This window comes from Drosophila ananassae, chromosome 2L, assembly GCF_017639315.1.
Source record: "Drosophila ananassae strain 14024-0371.13 chromosome 2L, ASM1763931v2, whole genome shotgun sequence".
NCBI classification, from domain to species: domain Eukaryota; kingdom Metazoa; phylum Arthropoda; class Insecta; order Diptera; family Drosophilidae; genus Drosophila; species Drosophila ananassae.
The window spans coordinates 15,612,769-15,636,731 of NC_057927.1; the positions used below are offsets into that span (position 1 = coordinate 15,612,769).

Below are 23,963 nucleotides of genomic sequence, written 5' to 3' on the forward strand. Positions count from 1 at the left end.
AAATTTGTTTTTGAGATATTTGTGTTAATTTGTCAATGTAGGAGTTCTGTTTGAGGTCAAAATCTGGAGCAAGGCACTGCATTCTCCTTACCTGTTCAAGAAAACTATTCCTTATGAATGGCTTTAAAAACTAACTGATTAATCGCAGTCAAATACGATGACAGCAGTACAAATTGCTTTTGAAATACAACTCAGGCTTCTAGGAAATATTTTCAATTAGCACCGGCTGAGAAATATGAGAAATATTCCAGCGGAGAGCTCCCCAATATTCGGCAAACACATCATTAATCACACAACCTCTACAGGTTCAAGATCATCTGGCACGCGAAATATGGATGTATATTTTTACTTTTCAACGCCCCAAAAACTGGTGTACAATTTGCACATTTTTCGTTTCATGTTCGGCAACATAATAACAATGATAATTAAAAGCATGAGCAATATTTATTAACTTATTTGTTTTTCGAGTGGCGTGCTCACTGCCGGCGCTTCTCAGTTCATGTTTGATTTGCGGAAAAACCATGTGGGATTTTCATCCATTCTATCCATCATTAAATCTATTTTTCTCGAATCCGAGAAACAAACACGAAAATTTATTGATGTAACGAGTGGGGGTTTCGGTTATTTGTTTGTTTATTTCTTGTTGCACAGCGAGAATGTGAATTATTTGCAATGCAGGATGGTTTTAGTGCTGAATGGGCCTTGGGATCAGATTTCCAAAATATTCATCTTGTTTTTGAGCGTTTGGAAAGTGGGTGGGATCACCTCATATTTGTATCTAAACATTTTTTTACTTAATATCCAAATGCATATTGTTTTAGGGTTTCAATTGAAAACTCCTAGATGGACTGTATTATTTGGAGAACCACCCATTGTCTGGGACTTCAGCCACAACCACACTCGCTTTTCATTGCTCGCTCCTGGCCTGGTCGGAAACTGAAAATGAGACTGTGTCTGGAACGGAGTTGCTCCCATTTTGCCTTTTTTCACGCTTATTATGTGGTGGCTGTTGTTTGTTTTTGTTGTGCACATATTTTGTATAGCCTGGCGGTATATATATTTCTCTTTAGTTTAAATGTTGTCAGACAGGATTTTCCACTTTAATGCAGTCGACGTCGCTGCTTTTTGGCGCGTTTTTGCCGCACAGCTCATCATGGATCAGAGCCTACCCTTTTCCTTTCCCAGCCCAGTCCTTCATCTCGTCCCGTGGGTTGTTCCTTCCTCCCTCTCCACCTCCTTGCTGCAGCTGCCCTCGCTATCAGGGCACCATTCAGGTTAATGCAGCCTTTATTCATATTTCTAAGCGCATTACGCTGCCAGAGCCTCGCTCAAAATATTAGCAAAAATTATGTTAAGCCTGATGGGTGGTGGGATGCGGCTGTAATCCTTTTCCACCCGAGTTAAATTATTTTAATAGCCGCTTACAATAACGAGGGCCAACCCCCTTGCGGCTGAAGCTAATATTTTTTAATGTTTGACGCGATTTACTGACGTTTTTAAACGCGACTTGCGGCTATTACTGAGCTTCTAATTTTAACTAAAAAAGCCTATCAAAGTGAGGAGCTTTCACGCCCTGGACTGATGGATTACCCGTTGACCTTTGAACCCCATCCATCGGAAACAACAAAAACGTGTCCATAAACATTCATTCAATTCCCAATTAACCCCAGATAGTGTCAGTGCCCCATCAATGGTCCTTATCGGTCTTCGGACAAAAGAGGCAAATTGAAATTGATAGCCCGACTAGATGTGTTAGTTCCTACACACTCGCCTCTAACCAGCTGCTCCATTAGGCGTTCAATTTCCTCTCATGGTCCGGCGGCCGAACGAACAAGCCGACCTAACGACTGCCGAGAAATGCAAATTGAGGCGTTTAAAATCGCGTACAAATCGCGCGCCGCAATTAAACGGCGCCCAAAAACGCGTGCCCCATCCAGCCCGCCTCCTGGGCGATTTTTATGACTGTATTTTATGCGTGCCATGTCTGGCATGCTATCAGCCCATATAGGCATAGTCGGCGGCTAATGACTCCTCGACTCTGCGTGCCTGTAGTGTGGATGCTCTCGGGGATGAGTGTGGGGCGCGGATGTGTGGTGGCCGGGGAGGGGGATGCAAATGGGAGTCGGCGACGCCTTGTCCACTCATTAAGTGCTATTGGTCAACCAGTTCCGAGGACAGCATGATGGATTGCCGGGCCGTGGCGGGCCAGCAGAGCAGAGGCCCCCAATCGCTCATTCAGTCGGCCATTCATTCATTCATTCATTCTGCTTGTCGACGTACAGGCCGAAACCGAAACCTGATTACGGTAAAAGGCCAAAACGGATCGTTCTCGTTACCCTGGTCGCCTCTGGTCGATGCCTCGGGGTCCAGTCATCGCCTCTGGCAGCCACCAGGCAGCCCCTCTCTCTCTCTTTTTGACGATGAGCCTTAACCCGTCGCTGACCGAATTGTGGAGCATGGAGCGTGGAGCGGGTAAACAAACCAGTTTCCAACTCTGACTCCGATTCTGGTAGGCCGAAAAAGGCCAGGAGAAATTGCCACAGTCAAAACAATTAGACGGGCCGACGGGGCTGGCGGCTTCAACTTGTTGCAGCCTCTAACAAAGTATTGCATTTCGGTTTCGGAAAAGTACAAAGTGCCTGTTTAAGTGCCTACTTTGGCTACTCCGTGAAAGCCAACGTGCGAGGCGAATCTGTTAGTCAAAATACTTGGAAGCGGGTCTCTCAAATACTCTAAAATATAACACATTATAATGTTATTTACGATTACTCGAAGAATTCCTGGAAAAGCTTATCGCAATTTTTCGCTATTTTTACAATTATATCATCATTCCCAATAAAATATATATGATTATTTTTTAAAAATACAACAATTTTAACTCTGAAACATAGACTGAACCAAACCAAAAGGGAGAGTACCGGCCAACCACAATTAACATAAATTGCCAACACGCTGCGGCTCAATGATTGCACACAAGGGGTTAAGGGGTCGCCGTTACCGGCCGTCAATCATTCGCGCCAACAACGGCGGCACTTGAATGGGTCTCCCCACTCCTCTGGAGGCCACCGGAAACTCCAGAAGACTGCACCTGTCGCAGTGCGGCGGTAGGTGTGATAAGCATCTCGTCACAACAAAAGATTAACTTGCCGAAGTGGGACAAAGACCAGACTCCGAGCAGATGGACGGGTCTGCGATTAGAGACGCTCAGGTGGCATGGTGTTGTCTAACGACCTACCCAAACACGGCCATGCACTGCGAAAAACTGTCCCCTTGAACTGGAAATTTATTAAAATTAATACACAAAAGTAAAACATAAATAAAGCAGTTTTTCTAGCCGTGCACTTGGATGTGAAAAGCAGCCTTGAGGAGTTCCAGGTAGGTGGAATTGTTTGGTCTTAGGTAGTTGCCGCAAGAGGCAACTACCGACCTTCATCGGTATCGGATTACCGAAGAAGCACCCTAGGAAGCTGTCAAGTGTCGAATGCCGATCATATCCCAGTGGGTCGGATCGCCTTGCCAATGTCAAGCGATCGAGGCGATCCCTCGAGGAATTAGGCGGAAGTTCCAATGAATCAGAAACAAGATGGAATTGTTAGTGGTTCTGCTTGGCCTGGCCTTAGCCCTAGCCCATAAAGCTAATTTTAAATTATGATCAATAAAAAACCTTTTAAGTAGCGAACAAGACCAATAATTCCCGAGGCAGTGATTTGCTTAGACTGCATTTTGAATTAGCGATTTTTACGATCGCAGCAATTCCACGGCCGTGCAAACATCGGTGTAGATGCAGTTCCCCTTACCTTCTGTTTCTGATATATATGAAGTTGTTTTTATTTTTCAAAAATCACTTTTCAGTTTTCAGTTTATGTTTGCACAGAAAAACACGATCCAAATTGGGTTTGAGGTCAATTCACCATTTAATTTCGACACTTCACCGTCTATTTTTAGTTTGTAGTCACTCACAAGTGCTTCGAGTTAGATGATAAACCGGGTAATTGGTTGTACAATTAACAGCTGCCGCTCGGCAGATATCAGCGCCCGATCCGGTTCAATAAAAGTGGAGAAAATGCCGCTGATAAGGCGGCGATATTAAATCCACGGCAAACAGGTAAACAACTCCTTCAACGGCCCTTCACCTTCGCTCACGGTCTTAGCAAAGTTCCGGATAAATTAGCTGATCTCAATGATCACTTCCCGGCTAAAGTTCCGGAGGTGTCCAAAACTTTTCGCGCACTTTTGCCGCAGGCCCAGGGCACATGCGATTCTTGTTTGGAGCGCGGGAGTCCGCGTTCAAATATCCGCGACGCACGTTCGCTCAGTCGGTTCGGTTGGAGCAGTGTGACCAGTTGGGGCTGTGGAGCAGTTGGAGCACAATGGGGCATCCACAACAATGAGTTGGCAGTGCTGCTGTTTTCGTTTGACCTCCTCTGCGAACCGGGAGACTCACTCTGCCGTGTGACCAGCTGAACGACTACGATTTTGTTTGAAATTCAACCAGGTGGGAAACCACCCCCCTCAAGGCCGTTCATGTCGAATCGCCCTGTGCCCAGGAGTGCAAAGAATCCCCGAGTCACCCTGTTTGTTTCCTCTCTCAAAATCCTCTCCAGGATAGTTTTTAAATTTTGAAATATTTCAAAATTTTTTATTTATTACAAATGCTTTTTAATCATTAATTGACTATGTTTTGTTTCTTAAATAATTTTTTTTATGGATTTTATATATGGATATGAATATATATACTAGCCAGCTTTTCTGGTGATTACGAAATAAATAAATCCCAATCTCGATTAGATTTTGAATCATATTGTTACAAAATATTCTTTTTAAAAAAATCATTCATAAATAATTGTCATTTATGAAACCCTTTTTTTATATTTAATATCTTATAAGATTAAAATCATTCATGAATAGACTACAAATATGTAGTCAAACCTTTAAGAAAAATCAAGCAAACACTATTTAGTTTTTGTTTTTTAATTCAAATCGGTTTATTTGTGGTTTATTTTTTGTTGTAAGATTATATTAGAAACTTAAATAGGACTCCATTTAAAAAGAATTTATTTTCTGTGCGGATTGTTACATTACATCGGGAAAAAAGGAAACTTCATGCAAATGAAACGGACGTGGGCCACTTAAGCGGGAAATTTCAATGTTTTTCTGTTCAAAACGTGGAAAACAAAAATAAAAAAAAAAAAACCCACATTACGTTTTCTTCACGTTCCGAAGGTAACAACAACACGAATGGAGACGAAAGAGCATGGTAAGAATATTTACGTAAATTATAAAACTAAAACGCAAAATAAAATATGTAAAAATAGAGTGGCATCGAACATACCGATAGGAGGCAAGAAAGAGGGAGGCGGAGCAGACCAAGGACCACTATCCACTATCCAGCGTTGGCTGCAAGCAACGTTGGATGATGCACAGCAAATCCTGTCAATGACACAACGACTGGGGCGCAAAGGCCTCGAAATACGCGGTTCCCTGTGTGAGTGTGATTGCGATTGCGAAAGTCTGTGGGTGCGATCCGAAGAAGGCCAGAACAACGCATGTGAGCATATCCAATAGAATCCTAATCCCGACCGTCATGCGGACGTTGAAGAGAAGAGAAGCGAGGCGAGGCGCGAAGTCCGGCAGAGCCTGTCCAAGCCAAATAGTGTGTTCCTTCTCCACCTCCAAAAATGTGTTTTACCCATACCATGATATGACCAAAGGATAGACACAATATCCTCGGTAGTGGAGCAAAAATGAAACTTCTCCGTCTCCATATCCTCCTCCTTCTCCTTGGAGACGCGAGTTAGCCAAAGGATACTGCATCCCACGTTGTCCTAGCGAAGGGACAGTCCACAGAACAATCCTAAATCCAAATCCATTCCTGATATCTTTTAAATATACACATATTTATAAAGATCTATAGACACATCCTGCCTCCACTAAATTCCATCCAAATTATCCACTTTCGACAAATCAACATCAAAATATCCTTCTCCTTATCCTCCTCCATTAATCCTCATCCACATCCTCCATTATCAATCCTCCTCATCCTCATCACTCTCCAAACATAAACGCGCAAATTGGGGAAGAGAAGAAAATAAAAATGTAAGTATTAATAGTTAGCTTATCAATTTCTTTGACATTTCAGTTTGTGTTCAGTTTCTTATTTTTGTTCTTTCATTATAAACATATTTATTCTGTATCGATGTTTGTTGTTTTCGTTAAGGTAAAATCTAATAAATTATGCTTGGTGGTAAATGGACCCAAAAAAGTGAGCTCGTTAAATAATTTAGCATGATGCAGAGGCTGGCAAGGGTTAAAAATAATCGAAATGCGAAACAGGGAATGCTACGTGGAAATGTGGCTGCTCCCTGGTTCGCATTTGCGATTATAAAAACTATTTTTTGTCAAAAATATGCCAGATAAGATGTTATTTAAGATATTTGCTCTGCATCTTTAGATCTGTGGCTCTGGTGGAAAAGCAAGTGGTTAAAAGACTTTGATTGGCCTCGACGAGAGCTCGAAACTTGAATGAAGGATTGATTTTGCTTGATATAGCTTGCTTGTCAATTACAATGTAGTTTTGGGACTTGAACAAACATTGAATGGGCATTCTTAATTTAGCTTGCTTTTCCTAACGGTTCCTGCTCGTAAAAAATATTTTATATTAATGGATAATGCTTGGTAGTGTTTAGTAATTAGAGCGTGAGCGAGACCTGGAATAGGATTGACGCCGCACTGGCGAATATGTGGGTGTTCCCCTACGCCGCGGCCTCGACGAAAAGGAGCGTGAGCGAGACCTGAAAGTATTCTAGTATTGATCGGCATCTATGGAAATTGGGTTTAATAGTCAGCGTACCTGTCGCGGTAATCGCGGCCTCCACCGCCACCACCACCACCACCGCCGCCACCTCCTCCGCCGCCGCCACCACTGCGGTCGTTGTCGCCACTGTCCTCTCGCACCCGAATATAGGCAACCTCGCCCTGTGAAGAAAATAATTTGATTTAATAAAAAAAATACCTATCATTTTCCATCCAGCATTTTAAAAAATACAGACTGGTGGAAGTTTTTTCTTAAAGTATAAATTAGGCCGACTTAATGGGCATTTAAAATGCAATTTTGCCAACTTCGAGTACTTATAAATCTGGATTTTTATATTCCGGAATAGGTAATGGAATCAATTAACATACCTCGTGCGAACGGAAGCGAGAGTCGTCAAGTTTCTTGATGGCGTACTTCATGTCCTCATGGCGCAGGAACTCTACCACACCGGAGCCATCCTTGTAGGTGTCCGCGAAGCACACATCGCCTGCCTCACGCATATGGTCCTTCAGATCCTGCCACGAACCAGAGCCTGGGAGACCAGTGACCATGACACGGTACTGGGAACGCTTAGCCGGAGGCCCGCGACCACCCATACGACCGCCATCACGGCTGCGGTCATTGCGGTTGCCGCGATAGCTGCCGGGACCGCCGCCCCTCGGGAACTCTACGCGCAGGCGGTACCCGTCGTAGTCGTAACCATCACGGGCCTTAACTGCGTCATCCGCATCGCTGCATTAGCGGAAGGAAATCAGGAAGAGGGTGGGCACAAAATAATGTTTCATTTAGGAAGCCCTTTTAATTGTGTATGTATTCGCTTACTCACCGCGCATCTTCAAACTCAACAAAGGCAAATGGCGGCCCACGCCGATTCTTCAGGTCTACGAACGTGACTTTTCCAAACTTGTGGAACAGATCCTGGATGTCCTTAGTACGGATATCAGGTGGCAGGTTTCCTACGTAGATGCGGCACTCATTGCGGGAACCCATTTTGCAGAAATATCACACGTTCAAATAGCTCGGCTGGCAGAAAGTAATTTTTTCGACTTTTTCCTGTCAGATATCTTCTTCTTCTCAAAATGCAAATGGCGGATGTGTGCCCGTTCGGGCATGTACGAAAAAATCCCTGCTCACAATTGGGGTGAGTAATCGGCCCCTCTGTTATCGATGATATGTCATCTCTAGCAGCTGAGCGTCGTTCTGCAGACGAAAAAACAACAAATACAATAAAAACAAACCACTATAATTGGTAAATAGAAGCTCAAGCGGGAAAATGGCAAGTGGCGGCGCCAACGTGCGCTGCATCAATTACTATGACTTGTGTCGCCTCTGCACGGACAGCGCCGACCAAAAGACAGATATCTTTTCGCCCGAAGGACGCGCCAAGAATCTCAGCCAGAAGATCTTCGAGGTCCTCTCGCTGCAGGTAAGTGGATCTCGTTACCTTGTCGAGCTATTGCGGCACCTGACCCCTTCGTTTTGCAGGTCGAAGAGAAAGACCGCCTTCCCAAAGGCGTCTGCAGTCAATGTGTCCAGACGCTGGAGCAGATGTGCGGGTTCAAAGCCACTTGTCGAAATTCGCAGAACATGCTGACTAACTGCCTCACCATCCGCCCGGCGGCGACAAGTGACAAGCTGTACATTAGGGATGCAATTGACGAGACCGGCAAAAGCCTCGGCGTTGTCCAAGCGTCTCCAGCAACCTCTACTTCCTCGGCATCGGCCCAACAGTCGAGGAACCTTCTGAACAGCATTATGCAAGCTGTGAGTGTCCAGCCTCAGCAACAGTACACCATAACATTGGACAACGGAATCCAACAGCAGCAGCCACCGCAGCAGACCACAACCGAACCCATCAAGAGCGACAAGCAGACGTAAGTAGCGCCTCTCCCATTATTAAGTTGATTTCAACATATTGAACTATCTATTAGGGTCTTAGAGGAGTTTATTCGCCTTAAGCCAGATATTAAGATAACCCCGCTGGGAAAGAAGGATACCAACGCTACCGTCAGAAACCAGCAGCCGCCCCCGCCTCAGATCCAGACAGTCACAAACACAAGCCCCACGGTCGCCACTCCACAGATACAACTGCAACCGCAACTGGGTGATCAACTCCAGCCACTCTGGCAGCAAATTCAACAACTACAGCTACAGCAACAACTTCAGCAACTAACTAATCAACTAAACAGCCAATTAACCACCACGACCGATGATACTGGCGGACCCAGCGACACCAAGAAGCCAAAACTAAACTTCGTAATCTCTTCGCCGGCTACTCCACAATTTTCCACGCAGCTGAATCAGTTTGGGTCGAACCAGCCTCAAATTCAATTGCAGTTGATGCCAGGAGGCGGCGGTGTGGGAGTTTCAGGGGCCTTAAACGCCCCGGTTCCGACACAGCTCAATGCTGCTGCTTTACTCTCAAGCTTGGCAGCTCCTCAGCCGACACCCAACCTTCTCTCGCCCAGCAAATGCTTCCTGCCTATCACTATTCGAGACGAAAACTCGGATCAGCAGATTGTGGCGCACATTGATACAAAGAACTTGGTGTTACCGACCACCTATCAAGTTCAGATGAAGCTGCAGCCACAGTTGGCCACCGCTGATGGACAGCCGATAATGCAGCTGACACCCACTTCAATACCGGCTACTTTGCAGCTAACTCCGCAAACATTAGGGGGCACACAGGCAACAGTCGCTCAAAACCAGTACATAACTCCACAGGCCACGCAAACCCTACCTATTCAAAATCAACAAATAATTTCCCAGCAGCAGCCGCAACTACCAGCTCACACGGCCCAGGTCACCTCCCAGCAAATAATCCGATCTCCCCAGTCAACCTCTGCGAATCCGCAGTTGGTGATCCGCAATGTAAGCACAACATCTACTCCAACCACTCCTACGAGTAGTAAAGAATCACCTGTATTCAAGACGCCCTCACCTAGGCAGAGGCCAGCCCAAGCGCCAAAGTCTAAGGTGATCCCTGCTGCTACGGCTACTGGATCCACTTCGGACCCCAAAAGACTAGTGACTCAAGTCAAACAGATTAAACATCCACTACCGGCAGCCCCAGCTGCCCCGCAGAATACGATCTCATCCAATACTGCCCTACAGCGGCTTTCCTCAAACACTACTATCACCAAAGTAACAAAGCAGTCTGCTTCAGCGGCGGTCACTGCACCTGCGCCAGCACCGGTATCAGCTCCAACATCAGCTCCGCCGAAATTGCCAGTGATTAATAAGCAAAACATAACCATCAGTCGAATCTCTACGCAACCCCCACCTAAGCCGCAAGCGAAACAGCCAATCGCAGCACCAGCACCGGCTCCAGCTCCATCATCTAGCCCACAACCCATTCCAATCTCAATTCCCGCGCTGAGCAAAGCCCAGCCACCTCCAATGGCATCGCAGCACAAGAAGGTGGTACACAAGCCACCTGAAGGCCAGGAGTCTTCTGATCAAAAGGCTAAGGTTCCGCGTCCTCAACAGCCGATTCTGCCACTACCACAACAGGATGGCCAGCAGTCTACTCTTGTGTCAGGGCTTACCTGTCCCACCTGCAATCGCGAATTTAAAAAGAAAGAACATCTCACCCAGCACGTTAAGCTTCATGCGGGCTTGCGTCCTTTCAAGTGTTCGGAGGACGGTTGCGACAAGGCATTTAGCCGCAAGGAGCACTTATCCCGGCACCTGGTTTCTCACTCAGGTCAGAAAATGTACACCTGTGAGGTCTGTCGGAAGCCATTCTCCCGCAAGGACAACCTTAACAAACATAAGCGGTGAGTTCTCAATTCGAATGCTTAAAAGCTTCGCAAAAGGATTATTTATGTGATTTTAATGTCCATTTCTTCCTATAGAATACATACCCAGCCCGTCAGTGAGACTCTGTATTGCTGCGATATCTGCAACAAGAACTTTTCCAACAAAATGCATTATGAGAAGCATCGCGAAATGCACACCGGGAAAAGACCGCGTGCGGAGAGCATTACTTCTGCTCCAGTTCCGCCGTCTGCGCCAGCTCTTCTGCCGTCCCAAGTTCGAAGCAATCCACAGGGACCCAACAAGGTAAGAAATACTACTTAGTCGTAGCTAGCAGTGTCATGATCCTTTTATAATTCCAGGATATATATGAAATAAAGCAGCGAGCTCCCCAGCAGCAGCAACAAGCGCAAGCACAACCGCAGCAGGCGCAGATAATGCATGTGGTGACTACCCAAGACTTGGCCGGAAACACCATTACTATAACCCAGGCGCCAGATTCCAATATTAATGCATCGTTGGCCAACTTTGTGCAGCTGGGATTTCCGTCGTTTCAGAACGACACCGCGGCAGCCGCTAACCGCCAACCCACTAGTCTGTAAGATCGAAAAATAGACTCTTTACCTTACATCGTGTGCTAGTCCACCTCCTGGTTCCTTATTATATTTACTTTATACTTGGTTTTTACCTTTACTCATATTTTGTGCAATATTATTTTTTATGGATTTTACTCGTGTTTTTGCGCGTATTTTATAGCCTTATTCGTTTTTGTTCGTTTCTGTTCTCATTTAATAAAACTAGCAGAGCGATATTCCCGCTGTTATTTATAAGTTTTATCTCAAGATTGTGTGCGCACTTCGATTCTACTCTTAGGACATTGTAAATAAATGTATGTGTATATCTATTGTACTTCAGAGTTGTAAGCAATTGATGGTGAATACCTTTTTGGGTGAAAACAATGATTCCATGCGAAAATAAATAGAATGTAGAATTTATGGCAGAATATGTTATGAATGTTTCATTTTATTTGGTAATGCACACAGGAGCCGTCAGTTCTGTTCGGCTATAAAGCAGATGTGGGGCCCAAACAAGCCCAAATGTTTACGTGATTATTTTTGGTTAGATTCGACCCACTGAAAGTAGGAAAATCAGAAGGTTAATCCAGAGGCCGGCACGATTTCTGAAAGATTTTCGAAACAGCTCATAATTTAATTCAAAGACATGCAAACTAACGAAACAAATGTATGAGTTCTTCCAGCCAGTTTCCAAATCCAATTTTATAAGCATAAAGAAAACCAATTCCAATGAATTTCTGTGTTTAGGCATTTAATTCTGGATAATAAATAATACTTGGCGTGATATGTGAGAGCATTACGTATAGGAGCTTAAAACTACATCCAAAATAATGTGGAAGACTTCAGCAAGCAGATTCATTCAACGTGTATGATACAAGAACTTCTTTGGCTTAAAAACATTTAACAAAAAACAAGTACTAAGAACTACAAGCGGGAATTCAAGTAATGGATGCAATAAGATCACAAAATATGGGGTTCATGAGGCTGTGGATCAAATTAACGTCCTTTGTCAAAGGGGCTCTACAGGGATACTAAAGGACTTTAAGGAGGAAATGCGAAAAATGAGGCTAGAACAGCAAAACCAAATGCTAACGTGGTGCCAAACCCAAACTAATTAAGTCGATAAATAGTGCCAAAAAAAGCTAGGCCGTGCATTATTAGGTCTACGAATGGACCGCCACCGAACTCAGATGGAAGATGCATTCAAAAAAGCGGAATGAGCGGCTACCTGGGGATTGGGGGCTGCCTATCAGTCGTAGGTCAGACCAAACTGGTTGACCTTCTGCACATCGCCCCACACCTGCACCGCTTGGATGTCGGAAAGTGAGAAGAGGGTTTCGTACTGGGTAATGAAATTGAAGCCCGCCTCCTTGCCATGGTAGACGAGCATTATGGAATCTTCGTAGTTGAAGGCAAACTCAAGGCTAAACGAAGTCTCTGTGGATGAAAGTTGGAGGGCCTGGTCAATCTCGTTCATAATAAGGGTGATGCTCTGGGTCAATGTGGTATTCTTAGCACTATCTCCTGTACCGTTAAAGATGTCCAGTTCCTTCTCCTGGTGCAGGCTGCTCCACTCGCCATTACGCTTGTAGTTCTCGATTATCGTCTTGGTGGGAATCACCACCTTAAAGTGGTATGTGATGTTGTCCGTGCAGTCCGGGCTGTTGACAAAGTTCACCGAGAATCTGTGGGGGAGGAAAGGGACTACTTAGCAAATAGTTTGTGTAACACCAACATGTTAATGGTTTAGTTGGGACCTTTACATCATTCGTCAAACAGGAACTAGTTAAAAATTAATTAATCAAATAGTCTAAGCCTGACGTCCGCTTTGAGACCGAAGCTCCAAGATGTCTGATGCTTGTAAGAATTCATTTTAACCCACCTGAAAAGGTGTTTGTAGATATCCCAACCAGACGTTAATGACATAGTTAAGGCATTCACATATTGCACTGAGGTTTAGTGACTAAACACTAACTTGTCGATAATGAATCTATCAAATAGTGCTACAAATTACACTACCCATTTTCTAGTGACGTCGCTTATTAATTTTTGACCAGCCCGAGACTGGTTTAGTCATTTTTCATTTGTGGAATTCACAATGGGGATAATGGACTGGAGCTCCCAAATGTCTGATGTTGGTGAGAAATCGTGCCAAGCATTCAAAGAATGTTTGATTTCCGACAATTAGGAATTTCACGAAGGAATGTAAATTAGTCACCAGTTTAGGGTGTTAACATTATTATCATAAAGTTCATTGTTTAGCTTATCTATCTGGTATCGCTTGTAATATTACTAAGGAACTTTTATTTCCCCGTTTTCCAGGATTTCCTAATTAAAGTTGGGTGAGTCATCTCTTGCACTACTTGCTTAGTTCTTAACTTGTGTATTACAAGCATACAGAGCAAATAAATTCCTTGTGACACATATCAGTAGCTATCAATGCAGGTTATCAATTCCAGAAGAGATAACGAACAGAAGTTCTTCTTTTACGAAATATTGTAGACAACATGGTGGGAAATCTACAACCCGGATTCTCACCTCTTGTAAACGATTTACTGACATCATTTGGCCAACAAATATCTGATTGCCATCTTCCCACCTGGCCACAACCATTTGTTTCGTTGATTTCTTTGCTTTTGATTTCATTTTGACCATTATTATTCTTTCGACCTTTGTTTTTGCTTCTTTGCCCGGCATCTTCAGCGCGTGTCTTATTTAATTTCTGTTTGGTGATGTCATAGATTCTGGAATTGATACAGTAAAGTCACTCAAGTCAAGCTTAACCCATAATGGCCTGGCATATTAGAACTCTAATTATTATTTTATTAAAAATATATAATTTTAAATATCGTACTATTCGTAGAATAAAATGTATGAACTTTAAAAGTGCACTTAAATTTGAGTAATCAAGCACATGCTTTAATTTCTATATATTTGAATACTGTTCTAATTTAAAAAAAACTTCGAATGTTTTAAATTTGTTTTGCTATTTTTTGTTATTTAAGAGTTCTTCCTTTAAGAACTAAAATATTTAATTTCCCAGCACCACATATACTTTTTTTCTGTAAAGTTTCACAGGCTATATTCCAGCACAGTTTCTAACTAGATTTTGATCCTTTATGGTGAAAGTATTAAGGTGTTAAGCTTTTATTTGATAATTGTTCATGCACATGTGTTAATTGTTTTTTAGTGTTGAATAGCTTCGCCTTATCTATGTAGATCATAAATTAATAATTTTCTTTGGAATGTCTAAATAAAGAATCTCAGAAACTAGCGAGGGAGACTAGATTGTCGAAATTTAAATAGCCCATTTGCATGTTTCATGTGTTTGCCATAAATCGTTCCTAAATCGTCTCGTGAGAATTTCCTCAAACCGGGTCATATATTCGAGAGGCAGACTTTTTTTTTTTAGAAATTGTTGCTGCACGCAATAAGGAAACTGCTCCACTTTTCCTCGCTGGTGGGGCCTGTAATCGATTTTCGTAGGGTTCTGGCGCTTGGGGATACTCACTGTTGGGGATCCTGGAGCAGGGTGCCGCTTATGGCCACCTTTGTCACCCGGTTCGAGGCACTCGCGGTAGTTGGCAGCACGGACAGGAACTTTACATCGGGCATCTTTTGTGCTCTGTTTTGATTTTTGGTTTATTTTAAGGAGGGTGTGTAATTGCTAATTATTTCCGTGAATGTGCCAACGACGTCAATATCTTTGATATGGCAGTTACTAACGGTTACACAACCGCAATTACTAGCGGAGTTTCTAGCACTTGGCCGCCTTGGAAAATACTGCGAGAGCTCCAACAAGAACGCGGCTATTTTAAAGGAACGCGAGGAGGGTTTACGAATAAAAACGTCACGGGTAAAGTACGCTCGGCCGCATATTTGTGCGAATTCTTATATACGTACATATATGTACATTTTCGTCCGTTCGCTAACGCGCGCTATTCAAAAGTAATCAAGAATATTTTTGGGGGAGACTAAGAGCCCAGCTGAGTGATCCCCCACACCTGTTTGTGGATTCTAAAGAGAATTGTGTAAACAGGTTGTTCTCTTTGGGGGGAGTTTTCAAACGTGGCGCCCCGATAACGATAACTTTTATTGATGCCAGCCGAAATCAAGACCATTTCCTATCCTAAAATGACTGGGTTTTCAGATTTCTTTGTTTTTTATCTAATTTTTTTTTAATATAAACACTGTTTATCTCATAAATCATTAATTTGTAAGTTAGTAACAAAAATGTAAAAAGAAATCCACAATGGCTACATAACATTGAAAAGCAAAAGATCGCAAAATAAATGTATAAAAAGATTCTTGAAAAGTGCAATAACTTCATTTTTGAAATATATCTATGATTTAAACTTCGAAAATACGCGAAGTGTTTTTAAAAATCGATAGTCGTAACGAACAATATTATCGATATAAAAAATTTTAAAATCACATTGCTTTTCCATCCCTAGAGGCAGCTTGGCACGTCGCTATATCTCCATAGAACAAATTAAATAAATCAGAGACAACCTAAACACCGTTGAACAACGACGAGATGAAGACAGCACATCTGGTGGTAGTAGTCTGCTTCCTAGCCGGAGCTCTGCAAACGGCAGTGGCGCTTAAAGAGGAAGATTGCGAAGGTTGGTTGGGCCACGTAAGTGATTCTGTTGGGGACAGATTTTTACCGGCTGATTTCTCTCACAGTGTGCGTCAAGACCGTGAGACGGTTCGCTGACTCTTTGGACGACACCACCAAAAAGGACTATCGCAAAATCGAGACATCTTTCAAGAAGTTCTGCTCTGGCCAAAAGAATAAGGAGCACAGATTCGTAAGTAACCGGCAACCAAACGCCCCCTCTCCCTTCAAAACTACTAAAAATGATACACGTATGCGTTCTTCTTCCACGTAGTGCTATTACCTCGGCGGATTGGAGGAGTCAGCTACAGGTATCTTGAATGAGTTGAGCAAACCACTAAGCTGGTCCATGCCAGCGGAAAAAATTTGCGAGAAGCTAAAAAAGAAGGATGCTCAGATCTGCGATCTGCGCTACGGTAAGAAATTCCACGTCTCAAAGTTGGATTTTCTTACTGACACATTCTCTTACAGAAAAGCAAATCGATCTGAACAGCGTGGACCTTAAAAAGTTGAAGGTGCGCGACCTTAAGAAGATTCTCAACGATTGGGACGAAAGCTGTGACGGTTGTCTGGAAAAGTCCGACTTTATTAAGCGTATTGAAGAGTTGAAGCCGAAATACGCGCACGGCGAACTGTAAATGTAATTTTTAGATACTTGTGTAGTTACATGGAACACGCCCACTTAGCTAAATCCTCAGCAACATCAACAACAGCAACAACACGAAACGCCCCACTACACAGCCGTAATTTTAGTTAATTTACAATTTTGATAGACTTTGAGAGAATTGATTATAACTATATACCTAAAGATAACTATATTTTGAAATAAAAAACAAAAAACACACCTGATCCCCTGCTCTCTATGCGCTGATAAGTAAAACACACATTCTATATTTTTTATTTTTCACGTGTTAATCTATTTAAGTTTCTTCTCATTCGCAATTAAAAGTATTACGTACAAATTACAACAGAAATTCTCAAAATATCCGGATTAAAGTTTTATTTAAATGTTAAATACATAATTCCATTGCACTTACTGCCGCGGGCCGCGTAAATTCGATGTGAGCGAAGGGCAGACACGCCTCCATTAATTAAATTACAATTATTAGTTAGACATAGGCACTAAATACAAACATAAGCAGCTAGATGATGAAGAGTGAGATGGTGTTTGCGTCTAGAATGCAAATGGTGATGAGCCTGGTGATTGAAGGACTCCCAGATTTCTAGCGGCGGTAAGGCTGTTTGTTGTATCGCCCACGCTCGTTCTCCTCTGAAAGATTGGCGTATTCGCTGTAGACCACGCACCAGCAGTAGGTGAGGACAGCTGTACATGAGAAGGAGAATATGAGTTAACTTTTGGGAAATAAAAATTAATAAATACATTTTATGAAATACGAAAAAGGGATGAACTATGAGTTTTTATGTTTAAGCTTCCGTCTTAAGACTGTTATTTTTTAACATCTGTTTAAACTCCAATATCAGTTGATAAATCAGGTAAAACATGAGCTTGTTTATTCAATTGGGCTAATTTAAATGAATACATAAAGTCAACTTAAAAGGAAGCTGTCCAAAATGCGGTTCAAATGTTCATCAGCAGTCTACTTTTTATAGTGAATCTTTACATTCTTGAAGATTTCCTATATGGAATTGGGTTTTCGGGGGTTTTTAAATACCCCAGCGGGTTAATATTTAAGAATCCTTTAGTTTTTAGTTTTAAGATTTATTCTGCGCTGTAAAAATGACGCTTTGTTAGCCAAACAAAATCGAAAAAGCTGCAAAGTATGCAACAGAATTTATATTTGAACAGAAGATTTCTTTGTAAAGGTTTATTTTTTAACAATTCTTTCTGGCATTGTTCCTTTCATTCTTCTATAACACATGAACAAATTTATTAATTAAATAACTTTTATTTCAATCCAATTATAGTGCATCATTTAGTATCATTTAGTATCATTTTCAATCTAAAACTTATATTATAGAAATCCAAATATCCTTAAAATTTGATTTGAAATTAGACTCTCTGAATTATTAAAAATAAATATAGTTGTGTCCTAACTTATTGTTCTAAGCTAGATGTTGAATGAAGTTTACATATTACCATATATTTCAACTTAACGATATATCAAGCTGAAAGATAATATACCTATAATCTGATCGTAGAACCGATTATCCATTTGTTAGGTAATAATTCTCATAAACTTTTGAAGCTAATATCCCTATAGCCACTCAGGCTCACGATATTCGCATTTAAATAATCTTCTGTCGCCTCTTGGCAGTCGTAAAAATTGCCAAAGTCATACAGTTCGCGCCTCGTTTGTTGCTCCACCCGCTAATCCCCTTGCTGTGCCTTTCCCGGGGCGCCGCTTATTTTGTATTGGCGGAATGGCCCATCAACGCATGATAAATGCGTCAATAAAGAAAAAGAGACTCGCATAAACCGCCTTCCGGTGCTAAAAACCACTTAAGGAGAAGTCGCAGTTGCCCCCCATTATCACTTGAGGTGGGGAAGTGCACTTACCGCAACAAATTAGCCCGAAGATCAGCCAGAGAACTCCCGTCAGCACGTAGCCATCGATGAAGAAGACGACGGCGGTGTAGATGACGGAGATCAGGAGGCCAATGGCAATCATTAGGCCCAAAACGACCCAAGGCACCATCAGATAGTGATTGCGCTGAAAGAACTCTGGTTAGTTACTGATCTCACCTACAGGATAGCAAGAAGCTTACCTTGAGAACGCCTGCGATCATGAGGAGGGATATCAGGATGGTCATGCAGAGGTTGATCACCAGGATTATCTTGACGACGTCGTTCGAGATGCTGTCGAAGATGATAGTCTTGAAATGCACACGGGTCGTGAAGATCACCACAATGGTGATGATCGACAGGACTATCGCCAGGATGCCGGATATGACGGAGCCATTCCGGGTGGACTGGCAAAGGCAGCAGGAGTTTACCAATGGCTTTGGCATTTTGGAAGTTTTAATAGTACTAGCTGGAAAAGAGATAAAACGATTCAATGAGTATTAAGTTAAGTGGTTTTATTATATTTTTGTTTCCAACTTTGCAACCTAAATGTAGAAGAAGTGCAATTCCGTTTTCTTTCCTCCCAATGTTTACGGCTGGCTAAAAACTTGGCTAATACGATTGTTTTCACACGGAAACCAGAGAAATATTTATGGCATTTCAGTTCCTCCACCTTGACCGCCTTGGCAATTGTAAAGGTAAAGATAAACAGCGCAAAAAAACAAAGAAAGATTGAGAAAAATTTGGCCAGTTGTGACGTCAAACCAATAAAAATGTGTATGAAACAAATGTGCTTTAAAAATAGACGGAACTAAGAAAACAATGGGTAGCTAGTGGGGAGTAGAGGATAGATCGTAAGACTTAAATTTAGAAAACCGATAAAATAAATCATCAACCGCCATGAATAATCCGGATAGGTCTGATTGATCCGAAGTTATGGCTTGGGAAAGTTGATATAATCTACTTGGACATGCGCAGGCGCACACGATCGACATGAGGCATGAGTATGTATCTAAAATTGTGGGTTGCACCCCACAGAAAAGCGCCACCGGGCATTGTCATTAAATTAATCAAACACTTAACGTGCTTCGGCTGCGGAGCCGGCTGCGGAGCCGGCTGCGGATTGATGTGGCGCATGTTGGCACTTGCAAATGCCGATGCAGATGCAGCTGGTTTGTATCTATCGGATGCATGGACATGCACACAGACACATGTTTCTGTTAGATACGTATTACGTACATGTAGCCCGCGGCGGGACTGAACAACTTGATGAGATAATCACACGCCAAAATGTCTTGTCTTACACTTTGAGTCATTGTCCGTAGAAGTAGTGGAGTGGGTACTCGAACTCGAACCTTAAGTTCAGCAGGTGCTATCTTCGCAAAGTTTAGCCAAAGATAAAGATACCATTAGTATTTAAAGCACATTTCCGTCTATTTTACACTTAGCAGAGATCTGCCAGCGGAAAGCAAACCTCAGAATATCCGAAAGATGCGATGAAGCTACAGAAATGCTAAACAAATTACGCAATTAACAGAGGCGGCGGGAACGGGGGCTGGTTCGGTACGGCCCAGGTTAATGCCCAAAGATCACACATTCTGGGCAAAATGCTCGGAAAGCCAGAGTAAACTTTTTATAGTTTCGTCACAAGCTGGCGGAGCTGATAAACCGGACATATGGCGCATTAACTCACTGTTTCCACGCGTTTCGCACGCTCTCTTCTTGGCCGTCGGATCTGTTTGTACATTAATCTATCTTTATACGATTGCCCACAGACCGACCCCACAACAGGCATTTAGGTGGCTTCCATTACTGTTCCATCTTGGGTTACGTTCTGCCGTTATGCGATAGGTTTTGGCCTGGTTAGGCCTCAAGCACACTAGAGAGGCACTCGAGGCCCCTCGAGAAGCGATTTGGGTCAGAGGCGACTGCGCAATATCAGGGAGGAGGAGTACTCCGCCTCTGCCCTCCCAAGATTACATCTAATGGCGATAATATTCGCATGAAATCATCTAGTGCTGACGTTGACTTCCGCTCGCCTCACACAAAGTTGAAATATGGGCGTGATCCGCGCTAGAGTCAAGTTCAAAGCGCTGCGTGGGCGACTCTTTCCGTGGAATGTGTGGAGCCACTTGGTGTGGGCTCCGGAAAGTGCTCGAGACATGACAAGTGCAACTGGACGCAGTTGATTGCGGAGTGTGTGGGTGTCGGATGCTGCTGGTGAAAGGTAATGTTTGTCAAACAAATGCATGAGATCAGGGAAAGCTTTTGGAAATGACAGATGCATCCGAGAAATCTTCGATCAAAGATGTGAAAAATGCTTTCTATTCGTCATGTCATAATCGACAATTAAACTGAAATAAAATATAATATTTCAACCACAATTTTATCGTATGAATTAATCAATTGCTGACCCATTTGCCTGAGCAAGCGGATAGAATTATATACGTCCATTACACACAAATAGCGTTCATATAAATCATGTCAACTGATATCGGCAGCTGCCTATTGGAGAATTGAAATTGGGTTCAATTCACTCGTCGATTGTAATTTTCGTGTTCAGCCAACGCGTGCTTGGGCTTTGTATCCGTTGGATACGTTATTGTTTCCCAAGCTAAAGCCAATTATTTTTGGGCTTTATCTGACCCCATGCCGCCTGCTACTCAGCAATTAGTTTGCGCTTCAACGCGTAATTAACTTTGACATTTTTCTGCGCTACTTTTTCCGCGCCAACCACACAAAAGATAGCGGATTGGCACAAAAAGCTATAGCCTGTTGACTCTGTATATGTATCTGCGATTGGACGGCGATGTGACTGGAAATTGCTCAATTTTGACTGGTTTTGGGGCCCCCCTTTGGACAAACCGGTCAAAATCGTTCTACCAAATTTGACAGGTCCAAAGCACGCGGCATTTTTGGTTTTTATTTATTTCTCCGATTTCCCCGATTTCTGCTATTCCGGCTCCCCCACTTGAGTCGCCAGATACGCTTTTTTTTTGTCAAATTGCTGCTGCTGGGGCTTTCAATCACAACACGACTTGCCTTATAAATCAATTAAAACCGTTGCAGCTGCAAACTCAATTGCAGCCTTTGAAGTTGCATTTGCCGCCAGAGAACTGCGTCATGATTTTGCCATTACTTGGAGCAGCGGCACGCACGGCGGACAGCGTTGCAAAGATACAAATGTGCGTATCCGTGAGATACACACTGTCAAGTGTCGCGGCGCTCTGTCAGCGTTCTTCAGGGTCAGGGAGGCGGCGGCGGTGACATTGAACGCGTTCAAAAACTCAATCGCCGAGGATATTTCGGATTTTGGGCTTTCGTTTTCCCCGCCAAGCGAAAGTCAAATCATAAAGCGATTGCCATCAAAATGATTCATAAGCGAGGCGCTCTCGTCGAATAGAAAACAAAATACACGAAATGCTTATAAATAGTTCGCAAGGTCGCGAGAATTCAACCGGGAGATCTAGAAACTAGCGGCTAGAGGTTTAGAAATAATAACAACAAAGCTGCCTCGGCTACCTTAGAAGGCATATAGTGGATATATTGAAGTGCCCCCAGATTCTGTGCACAGTGGTCAGTCAATGGGCCTTCTTCAATCACCCAGTCAGCACCTGTTGGCCAACTTTTCGGCGCCACTGTGGCCATCGGCCGTCCCATCTGGCGTAGGTGTGCGAACGCCTTCGTTTATTCTGCCATAATGTATTTTCGTGTGTAGTATCATTCTGCTTTTTTTGTTTGCCATATATTTGTGGACGTTTTATCTGCTGCCTTGTAAATTGAGTAACCTTCACATTGTTCTGGTTTCTGGCCCGTTAATTTTCCACTTCTCCCAGATAGATGGATGTGCGTCACTGAACTTTGCGCTGAAGCGCGCCATCCATCGAACTTGAAAATCTTGGCAATTTCCTATATTTTCTATAATTATGGCCCAGGGGAGTGTCTACTTGAAATTCTGTGCTTGGCTCCTCGATTTGAGCTTGAATGTGATTTTTATGGATCGCAGCAGAGGCGAATAACTAAAAAGTGGCTCACATTGCGTATACGCCTCCGCACTCCAGCTCCTGGACTGGCTGCCGTCTGGCCTACTTGGCCCATCTTGACCCCTGGTGCCCTAACCTGTTTGTGTCGGAGATCTCCTAAAAAGCCAATCTGGGACTTCTCAATGCCGTTCGCAATGCTGACATCATATCGAGCTATATGCAACTATATAGAAGCAACTGCTGGCTGCCGTTTCTCCCAATATGTCTACGCTCAATTGGGTCAGGCGATCGACGATCTGTGATCACTGATCAGAAATGAAAACAAACAGTAGCATTATTTTCTTATTATTTGAATGTTGCCTTTTGTTTTTCGCACATTTGTCATAATTTGCTGGGGCTACGGACGATGCAGGCGCTCAGAAAAATCGTGTGGTCCGGGGACTGGGGACTCTCAGTCTGAAGTTCAGCGATCATTTGAATATTGAAATTGCTGCCGCACCGTCAGCAGCAACAGCGACAGCTAAATGAAATTGAATATATTTTGTATAAATAACACACGGCGGCACACACAACCGCAGGCAGACGAGCAATCGCGCCTCAAGTCGGGACTGGCTCTAGGTCTCCGGCTACTGGTGGCTACCACCTCCTCCTCAGCCCCTTCTCGGGCATTACTGTTTGAACACATATGCATATCCACCTCCGTTGGGCAGCTGCTCGCCTGTTATTTCAATTTCGAAGCGATCGTTTATCACTTCATTTGCATGTGATCGGTTCGATTGATCTCTCCCGGTCTGGTCCGCCCAATTGGCTGCCCACTGCACTTTTTAGCTGATAATGTCAGTCTCTTGGCAGACGGCCAAAATCACTTACACTTTCTACTTGCTACTCTTGCTGAATTGGCGACTGTAGTATTATACAGCCTTATTCAGGAGGACCGATTTGATTTGGCTCGCAATCAATTAGTGTTTAATATTTCTTTTCGGTGCGTTCGGTTTTCACGCGATTTCGACTCGGCTCGCGCGCTGTTCCGATGCGATTACAGCGGGTCTCACGTAGCGACTGAAATCGCGGGCTGCTGCCACTAGAGAGGCAGCTGGCAAAAGTGATCGTGGACTCGGTATGTGGCTCTGGCTCTCATCTAACGATGCTCGGTTGGGTTCCATGCTTTTTCTCAGCACTGGTTGCTAGAAAAGTTCTCAAACTTAAACGCTGATTTTAGTCAAAGCATCTTTTGGATGGCGTGGCGGGGAAGTTTTCTCCGACGTCCGAAACCTGTTATGCCGATTGACGTTTCTGCTCTGCTGTTCCGGCATGGAGTTATCAGACACTTGGCCAAACAATGCTCGATGATCGGTTACACTGCTTCGCACTAGCCAAGCCAAACAAATCGTAAGATGGGACCGGGATGGAGGTTGGCCAACTTGAGATGCGCTCCACAGATATGTCGACACGCCATAGCCTGGCCATTTGTGGCCAGCTAGTCGCCAAGATTTTGGGCACTGAGCCTGAAAATGGACGGGGCCAGCGTTCGACTTATTGGCTGTTGGGCGAGTGTGGTTTTGTGGGTCAATCCGCGGCGTGCAGCTACTTTCATATTTATCCAATCAAGGCGAACCAAGCTTCCTTGTTTATTTTGGCATTTCCATTTGTACCCTATTGTATGCAAATTTACCCTGCAGGATCCGAC

At 43.5% G+C, this 23,963-nt stretch overlaps 6 protein-coding genes and 1 long non-coding RNA gene across 14 annotated transcripts in view; 3 read left to right on the forward strand and 4 right to left on the reverse strand.

Annotated features, from left to right (window-relative positions):
- LOC6499322 (extracellular sulfatase SULF-1 homolog) overlaps positions 1-4,587 on the reverse strand; it is a 29,813-nt gene extending 25,226 nt beyond the window's left edge. For both annotated transcript variants that reach the window (XM_001954835.4, XM_032450414.2), the window contains exon 1: positions 3,798-4,587. The gene's annotated coding sequence lies outside the window, so the exon portion shown is untranslated. The remainder of the gene's footprint in view (positions 1-3,797) is intronic.
- A 451-nt stretch (positions 4,588-5,038) lies between these two features.
- On the reverse strand, positions 5,039-7,912 carry LOC6499321 (serine/arginine-rich splicing factor 1B). 2 transcript variants are annotated; one of them, XM_032450432.2, is made up of 5 exons: positions 7,641-7,912; positions 7,183-7,546; positions 6,851-6,975; positions 6,708-6,791; positions 5,039-6,635 (listed from the first exon to the last, which is right to left on the reverse strand). In XM_032450432.2, the coding sequence occupies exons 1-5, from the start codon at positions 7,802-7,804 to the stop codon at positions 6,626-6,628; spliced, it is 747 nt and encodes a 248-aa protein (XP_032306323.1). In that variant the 5' UTR covers positions 7,805-7,912; the 3' UTR covers positions 5,039-6,625. The 2 variants fall into 2 exon arrangements, with proteins under 2 accessions (XP_032306323.1, XP_001954876.1); XM_001954840.4 differs by having other exon boundaries at positions 5,039-6,791.
- Positions 7,913-7,955: 43 nt separating this feature from the next.
- LOC6501265 (transcription factor Sp4) lies at positions 7,956-11,482 on the forward strand. The gene is made up of 5 exons (XM_032450416.2): positions 7,956-8,240; positions 8,300-8,688; positions 8,746-10,593; positions 10,672-10,879; positions 10,936-11,482. Exons 1-5 carry the CDS (start codon positions 8,088-8,090, stop codon positions 11,173-11,175), a joined length of 2,838 nt encoding a protein of 945 aa, XP_032306307.1. The 5' UTR covers positions 7,956-8,087; the 3' UTR covers positions 11,176-11,482.
- An 82-nt stretch (positions 11,483-11,564) lies between these two features.
- On the reverse strand, positions 11,565-15,132 carry LOC6499320. 4 transcript variants are annotated; one of them, XM_044715683.1, is made up of 4 exons: positions 14,660-15,131; positions 12,679-12,833; positions 12,377-12,585; positions 11,565-11,706 (listed from the first exon to the last, which is right to left on the reverse strand). In XM_044715683.1, exons 1-3 carry the CDS (start codon positions 14,761-14,763, stop codon positions 12,398-12,400), a joined length of 447 nt encoding a protein of 148 aa, XP_044571618.1. In that variant the 5' UTR covers positions 14,764-15,131; the 3' UTR covers positions 11,565-11,706; positions 12,377-12,397. The 4 variants fall into 4 exon arrangements, with proteins under 4 accessions (XP_044571618.1, XP_001954878.1, XP_014766009.1 ...); XM_001954842.4 differs by having other exon boundaries at positions 11,565-11,753; XM_014910523.3 differs by having other exon boundaries at positions 12,377-12,833; positions 14,660-15,132.
- A 402-nt stretch (positions 15,133-15,534) lies between these two features.
- LOC6501266 (mesencephalic astrocyte-derived neurotrophic factor homolog) lies at positions 15,535-16,618 on the forward strand. The gene is made up of 4 exons (XM_001954843.4): positions 15,535-15,773; positions 15,838-15,962; positions 16,044-16,185; positions 16,241-16,618. Exons 1-4 carry the CDS (start codon positions 15,686-15,688, stop codon positions 16,405-16,407), a joined length of 522 nt encoding a protein of 173 aa, XP_001954879.1. The 5' UTR covers positions 15,535-15,685; the 3' UTR covers positions 16,408-16,618.
- Positions 16,619-16,754: 136 nt separating this feature from the next.
- On the reverse strand, positions 16,755-23,433 carry LOC6499319. 3 transcript variants are annotated; one of them, XM_014910522.3, is made up of 4 exons: positions 23,147-23,433; positions 18,497-18,762; positions 18,288-18,441; positions 16,755-17,093 (listed from the first exon to the last, which is right to left on the reverse strand). In XM_014910522.3, exons 2-4 carry the CDS (start codon positions 18,737-18,739, stop codon positions 16,993-16,995), a joined length of 498 nt encoding a protein of 165 aa, XP_014766008.1. In that variant the 5' UTR covers positions 18,740-18,762; positions 23,147-23,433; the 3' UTR covers positions 16,755-16,992. The 3 variants fall into 3 exon arrangements, with proteins under 3 accessions (XP_014766008.1, XP_001954880.1, XP_044571627.1); XM_001954844.4 differs by having other exon boundaries at positions 18,497-18,758; positions 23,147-23,357; XM_044715692.1 differs by lacking the exon at positions 23,147-23,433 and adding an exon at positions 22,653-22,727.
- On the forward strand, positions 21,668-22,624 carry LOC26515398. The gene is made up of 2 exons (XR_001409060.3): positions 21,668-22,076; positions 22,130-22,624. It is a non-coding gene; the product is annotated as an uncharacterized LOC26515398 (long non-coding RNA).
- Positions 23,434-23,963: the final 530 nt, after the last annotated feature.